This window comes from Helobdella robusta (assembly GCF_000326865.2).
Source record: "Helobdella robusta unplaced genomic scaffold HELROscaffold_11, whole genome shotgun sequence".
Lineage (NCBI taxonomy): Eukaryota > Metazoa > Annelida > Clitellata > Rhynchobdellida > Glossiphoniidae > Helobdella > Helobdella robusta.
In genome coordinates, this window is record NW_008703617.1 from 2543515 (window position 1) to 2551791 (window position 8277).

General features: G+C 30.6%; 1 protein-coding gene across 1 annotated transcript; it reads left to right on the forward strand.

The window, feature by feature from the left end:
• Positions 1–200: 200 nt before the first annotated feature.
• Positions 201–4415, forward strand: HELRODRAFT_71946 (hypothetical protein; the record flags this gene model as incomplete). Its single annotated transcript, XM_009012859.1, has 5 exons — positions 201–380; positions 1501–1587; positions 2235–2332; positions 3218–3364; positions 4097–4415. The coding sequence occupies 5 exons, from the start codon at positions 201–203 to the stop codon at positions 4413–4415; spliced, it is 831 nt and encodes a 276-aa protein (XP_009011107.1).
• Positions 4416–8277: the final 3862 nt, after the last annotated feature.

An 8277-nucleotide genomic window follows, 5' to 3' on the forward strand; every position in this document is an offset into this window, starting at 1 on the left:
CTTTTCTGACATAAAAAAACATCATTTTGAGTTGATAATAAATAAATAAAATAATATAATTTTCGTCATTCGTTCGTTGATAAATTTCTTTTTTAATTTTATTGCGAATTTTAAAAAATTTCTCGAATAAATTAAATACAAAAGTTATTTTGAAAGTGAAGTTAGTTGTTAGTGACGACTAAGTAAGAAGGACAAACAAAATGGCTGGTAGTTCAGCTTCTTCTAGTGCTGTCAGGTTTCTACAGTTGGAACTGAAAAAAATTCACAGCGAGCCCGTTGAAGGTTTCCGCGTTTTCCTGCCTGATGATTCCAACATTTTCGTCTGGGATGTCGCCATATTTGGACCCCCTGACACGCTCTATCAGGGTGGATATTTCAAGGTAAATTTTATTAAAGTTAAATTTAAATTATCAATTTGAATTTGTGGCTATTTTTTCAATAATTTACAGTTTACACCATATTTAATTTTTTAAAATCATTGCTTAAGTCGATTAAAAGGTAAGACAAAGTAAGTAAGAAAGACCTTTTCTTCACCATCCAAGGTACTGGCCTGACCTTATCTCTACTTGTCTGAAATCAGCAAACTTTCGTTTGACAAAGGTTTCCTCACCTTAACCTGGCCATAAGCCAACTCATAATTATTAATAAATATCATAATAAACTTAAAATTATTTATTATTTCATAACAAATTTAATTTACTATACTTTTTATTTTTCTAAATAATTTGAAACTGAATGCTTGCTAACGAATGTTTGCTAGCCTTTTCCAAGTTTATTTCAGGGTTTTTTTAAATTTTTATTGTTTAAGTGATGAATTATTTTTGAGCTTGTTTTGGCGTCATATAAATTACATTTATTAATGTTTGAATTATATAACATAACTTGAGAAACTGAGAAAAAAAAGTAAGATAGAATAATTTATTTATACATAGACATTATTTTTTTCTAACAATTTGATTTAGTTTGGTTGATAGATGTGAAATTCATTTGATGCCAGTTATATTTAATTTAAATGTAAGTAACTAAGACAGGTGTGATGTTTTATTATAATTTTGTAATTTTATTTTTTTACCATCCCTGAATATATATATAGGTCATATATGAATTTGAAGGTCACAATCTTGAGGAGTTAGAACTACTTGTTCATTGTTTGCTCTTTAAATGGATATTCAACATCATCTTCATCATCAAATTGTCAAATTTTTAGTTGATCATTTAAATAGCTAAAAATATTTTTTGAATAACCAAAATAATATGCCATAGTAGACTTGAGCAAAAAAAATTACAAGAGTGTACTGTTCTTTAGTTCTCAAAAGCATAAGTAATATTTTGTCTTTGAAAATATACAATGTTTATTTAGAGCTTAACTAATTTTTGATTTCAATAACTTCTTTCTTTTAACTTTATGTTGATAATTGAGTTTGATTTTCCAAGTTTTATACTGATTAATTAATGATGGTTATCATAAATTGAATTTTGAACATCACTTTTTGTTGGCAGGCTCAAATGAAGTTTCCTCAGGACTACCCATACTCACCTCCAAAGTTCAACTTCCTCACAAGAATGTGGCATCCAAACATTTATGAAGTTTGTTGTTATCCATTCCTCTATTTTTAATCCTATATCTAGTTTCTCACTTTCTCTCTCTCTTTTTTCTCTCTTTTTTTCTCTCTCTCTCTCTCTCTCTCTTTCTCTCATTCCTCTGCTTCCACCTCAAAGCTTCATTTTTTTTGTTTATTTAATTCAATCCAATTTATGTGGATGGCTATAAGGATGTAAGTTACTATAAATAATGATGATGATGATTAATGATGATGAATAGTGAAAATGATTAATGGTGATGACTAATGATGATGATGATAATAAGGAGAGTGATTTTTTTTACCTGCCTAATCAGCATTGCATCATCTCACTTCTAATGAATAATTGCGATATTGTTAGCACTTAATGATTAATTGGGATTCTGGTCACTACTTTAATTTCGATTGAATTTAAATTGTATTGAAAAGATTACAAAATCAGCGTGATAAGAATATATATCAAACAAATCAGGCATTGAAACAATTGTATATATACAAGTAAGCAAACAATACAATGCTATCACTGCTGATTTAAAACCATACGATCACCAACGATTTAAAATCATGCAGTCACCAACGATTCAAAATCATACATTCACCAACAATTCAAAATCATGCATTCAATTTATACAATCACCAAAAAACACCACACAGAATGGTGAGGTGTGCATAAGCATTCTCCACCCCCCAACGGACGACCCGCTCAGCGGGGAGTTGCCATCAGAAAGGTGGAATCCCACTCAAAATGTCAGGTACTAATATGTGTATATATGAGTATATTTTTCATACACATTGACACAAGATGAAAAAGAGTTTATTTGTGTGCATATCTGTTTGTGTGTGTGTGTGTGTGTGTGTGTGTGTGTGTGTGTGTGTGTGTGTGTGTGTATGTATGAGTGTGTATCTAAAGTTGTTATGCGTGTCTAAATATTTGTATTCACTGATCCATTTTTTCAATAGTAGTTGTCTTTAAAGCTAAACAATTTTAGGTGTGGTAATATTTAAAAATAGCAATAACAACAGAGGATTAATTATTATCAAAATAATAATAATAATAATAATTTATATAATATACTATAATTAAATTATCAATATAATAATAATAATAATAATAATAATTTATATAATATACTATAATTAAATTATCAATATAATAATAATAATAATAATTTATATAATATACTATAATTACTTTCATATATATAAAAGCTTTCATAATTTTCATAAATATTGTTAGTCTTTTTTTAAGACTGTTGTCAACCTGTATTTTTTTTTAATTCAGTCACTATAGATCATGTAAACTTTAGATCATGTGATAGACATTTTAGCTATGGTGACTTGCAAACTTACATGCATATATACATACATACATACATACATACATACATACATACATACATACATACATACATACATTCGTTTTACGTATACTTGCTTCTTGGTTATTTTAGGTGATTCAACTTGCCTAAGTTATAATGATATGTTATGCTACGTTATGTTATATTCTATAAATAATATGTTAAAATGTTTGTTTAGATGAATTTTATGGCAAATGATCTCTTCACACACACACAAACGAATACACTCACAAACAAACACACACTAACACACACAAACAAACATACACACTACGATAGAACTATTCTACTGAGTATCATATCCCTCTTGAACGAGCCAAACACCTCGTCGCCTGCCAACGTCGACGCCTCAGTCTCATTCAGGAAGTGGAAGGAGGGAAAGAGTAAGGATTACGAGCTCAAAGTCAGGTTAGAGGTCATCAGGAGGTCATTAGGGGTTACCATGGGTCATCAGGGGTTACCGGAGGTCAGCACGCGTCACCATCATCATCAAATTCTTAATCATCTTATTACCATCATAGTCACTATCAGTGATAATTATAATCCTATAAATGGTTATGATGTTGACAATATTAGGCAATTGATTCATATTTTAAGTAGATAAAATATGCGTTGAAATGATGGTGATGATGACGGTGATGCGTGAGATGGTGATTGGTGATACTGAGAATGTGAAGACATCTTGATTGGATGAATGTTGATGGTGATAATAATGATGATGATTGTAAAGATAATTATGGGTAGTTTATTACAGATTAAGTCACACAGTCACACACACAAATGCACACACACAATATGTCTTTGATGTGTTTTTCTCAGTTGTGTTGAGTGGAAAATTAGGAATGAATGAATCAACAACACTCATCATCTCACACGAACCATATTTCCCATTTTTATTCAGTTTATTTTCATTTTCCTCTTAATCATCATTCCATTTTTATCATTATTCTCTTCAGTATCATCATCTTCTTCATCATTTTTATCTTCGTCATCTTTGTAACCATCACGTCATCATCACAGTAACATAATATAGTTTTATAGTTATATTTATTATTATAATAATTATTATCTCGACATAAGATGAGAACATGCATACATATGTACGCGCATACACAAACGAACACACACAAACACACACACAAACAAACACACACACAGGAAACAAGTATTACAAACAAAGTTGGATGCAGAAAAGGACGGAGTGGAGGTGCCAGTGACGGTTTCTGAGTACTGCATCTCGTCCGGACCGTCCAACAGTACCGCACACGACTGCCTCTCAGAAATGGACTTCTACGACGAAGATTGCGTCGAGGATTACGATGACGACGACGACGACGATGAAGAAGACGATGAAAATGATGGTTGCGACGGTGCGAATAACGACGACGGCGGTAGTCGTCGTCTCGGTAGTAGTGGTAGTTGCATTCAACGCGATCCAAATGGTGGCGAAGATTCTGGAAATAATAGTGATTCGTGATTGTGATGGTCATGGTGATGAGAATGATGATGACGACGATATCGTGTGATGGTAATGATGAGTATGGTAACATAGTGACTGCTGTGTTTGGCGTCTGGTTAGATGACTATGATGACGATATGGTGATATGATGATGAAAGTTTCATGATGTATATATACATATATACAATACATTCATCATACTGACAATATGTATACAACAATTTTTCGTACACCATTTTAAACTTTACACAATTCTTAGGATATTTTCACTTTTGAAACGGCAACCACAACAACCACCATGCATTGATATATATATATATATATATATATATATATATATATATATATATATATATTAATTGATATAAATGGTATTTTGTTTTTAATATCTTGAGATCATAGTTGCTGTTTCAAGATGGTGACGGTGTTTGTTTGTTTGTTTGTATGTATGTCTATTTATGTTTATACGTGTGTGTGTGTTCGTGCGTGCGTGTAATACATATGGTGTAAATATTATAAACCCTATGTTATTTGTTTATAAAAGGAATTGGACATAAGTGTGTTTGTATATATTTGGATATATGTGCGTATGGTGGTGTTGATGATAGTTAGAGTAATAATAATAATAACAATGATGATTATGATGATGATGCTGATGGTGGTGGTAATGATAACGATAGTAGAGTTTGATGGCGATGGTATTGTTGGTGTACATTTTTTACTCATAATTTTCACTTTGTCATTTCTTTTTATATTTAGTTTTCTTTGGTTCTCTATCGTCTAGACATTTTGTTTTATTTTATGTCTTTGAATATGAATAATTATTTTCATTGGCTATTTTATCTTACTCTTCATGATAATTGATGAAATGTTAATTAATTTTCAATTAAACAATTTATGAATGAATGAGTGAGTGAATGAATGGATGAATTAATGAATGAGTAAATGGATGAATGAATTTAATAAACGAAAAGACGAATAATATAATTGCTGATTGAACAAATGACTGTTGTATTTATTGCTTAAATTATCTGGTTGCTAATTAATTATTTAATTAACGAGTGAATTAATCATACAATATTTAATTGATAGACGTCCAAATGTAGTTTTCTTTATTATTATTATTATTATTATGTTTCTTATTATTATTTTTATCATTATCCTAAACCTGTATATAAAGTTTGTTTATCTACACTCTCTTATCTCACTGCTTAATATTAACATCAATCCTACCAAACAACCAGTGAAGGCCGAATTCTCTCCTCAGTATATGCAAACATATGCGGACAAAAACATACAAACACTTGTACATACAGACAGACACACACATACACACACATACATACATACATACCAAATTCATATTTTCTCTCTTTCTCTTCTCTCTCTCTCTCTCTCTCTCTCTTTCTTTCTCTCTCTCTCTTTCTCTCTCTTTCTCTCTCTTTCTCTCTCTTTCTCTCATTTTCTCACACACACACACACACATAAACATACAAACCTTTGCAAAAACTCAGATACATACATACCAAGTTCATATTCTCTCTCTTTCTCTTCTCTTTCTCTTCTCTCTCTCTCTCTCTCTCTCTCTCTCTCTCTCTCTCTCTCTCTTTCTCTCATTCTCACACACACACATAAACATACAAACCTTTGCAAAAACTCACACGTGGGTGAAAACATACACTAACAAACACACACTCACAGGTAGATAGACAAACTGTCAAGTACAACCAAACATACTAGACAGATACGGACATACCCAGAAAAACATAGGCATACCTACTATGATACAGAATGTATCATAGTGATAAGTAATTTTTTTTCAACGTCATATTATCATATTTCTGGCCACTTGTATACAATTAATTCCTTTTCTTTTTTTCTTCTTATCTTTTCCTCCCTCCCTTTCTCTTTCTCTCTCTCTCTCTCTCTCTCTCTCTCTCTCTCTCTCTCTCTTTCTCTCCTCTGTATCTATCCCAGGGTTCTGTTAAAATATGCGTTGTTCATCCAATTGTATATGGACGACGAAGAATCTAATAAATATTGTTTCATAATAAAAACAACAGCAACAATAATGATAATAATAAGGATGATTATGTAGGTACTGGTATGTAAACTTTTTATGATGAATGACACGATACTTCTTTAACAGTTAATAATAATAATAATAATAATAATTATTATTATTATTATTATTACTGCTTCTACTAGTTGAGTAGTTTGTAACAAGCGCTTCCATTACGATGTTCATTCATCCATTAGTTCGTTCGTTCTTTCGTTCTTTTTTCAATCTTTCGTTCTTTCATTCCTCTACTCGTTCGTTCGTTTGTTTATTCAATTCAATTGATTATTATTTAATGTTCAATAAATTGTAAATTTAACACAACACTGATTATGACTCTCTGTTGACCATTATTATTACTTATAATTTATTATTCTGATTTTTACAAATATTTCATTTGTTCATTCGTTCATTTGTTCATTCATTTGTTCCATGCATTTGTTCAATCATTCATTTGGCCATTAATTTGTTCAATCATTCATTTGATCATTCATTCGTTCGTTAGCTCTGTAAATATTTCAAACAACAGACTATATCAAGGATACATTTGGTATCTCTTATCATCTTATAAACATAATTACACACATGTATGTGTTTTTATTATATATATATGTACGTGTCTGTGTAACTTGTAACTAATATATATATATATATATATATATATATATATATATATATATATATATATATATATAGGATTCAGACTATCTATATATATATATATATATGTGTGTGTGTGTGTGTGTGTGTGTGTATTGTACTTATTATATTGGCGATGTTCCTTCCTATGCGATCATCATAAATGCGTGCGTGTGTCTGTGTTTATGTGTGTGGTTTTTATGAAATTTTTCTTTTTCGTTGCGATGTTTTTTTTTTGGTATTTTAAATAGAATTAACTGGATTATATGCGTGTTAAGCTGTTGAGTGTACACGTATAATATGCGTTACATTTATACGACTATCTGATAATTAAAAATTTATCATCAGGAAAATTTTCATGAGAGTTCTTTGGTATTGGTCATATTATGTAGCAAGGACATTTAACCTTTTAGGCAGATGTTGGCACGAAATTAGAGATAACAGATGTGATATTTTTAAAAACTGAGAAATCTTATGAGGGCATCTGTTGTTGTGCTGCGCTGAATAAATGTTGGTTAGACCTTGTTAGACGTAATTAAGTATTTACGAAACAATCTTGCTGTAGGGATGGTAATGTTGAGATTGGTGATTTATTACTATTTATTTGTTTTGAAAATCCAACTTTTACCAGACGCATATATCAGCTGATCATAACACCGTATCCGTTTTTCTCATTTGTGTTACTCAACCAACTGGATCGCAAAATCGTTACGAGTTTTATTTATATTTGCAATTTAACTAATGTAGGTCGTGGTTGGTTGGCTGGTTAAGTTCGATTAATCCATTTTAAGGAAAAGATAAGTTAAAAAGAATCGCAAATAAAATGGTTTAAAATAAGTTGTTTTTTTACTATGCTGACGTAAATCGGTTTTCAGTTGAAATTGTAATTGTAAATAATTATATTTTTGTTTAAGAATGTTGAGATTAGTCAGTAAAAACGACAGCAGATAGCATGAAAGGTGAGTGCGAAAATAACGAAATGATTGAAGATTGCTTTTATTAAACTCAGCTTGCAAAACTATCATAGATGAAGTAAACTTGTTGTTTTCGGCCATCAACAGCAGCATTTTAAAGTTTCAAAAACTATGGTCGCCTTTAAATTATTGCTGATTCTTATTTACGCATCAAGGACCAGGTATAAGAAATGGAGGAAATATTAGTCCAAAATCAGTTATGCATGAA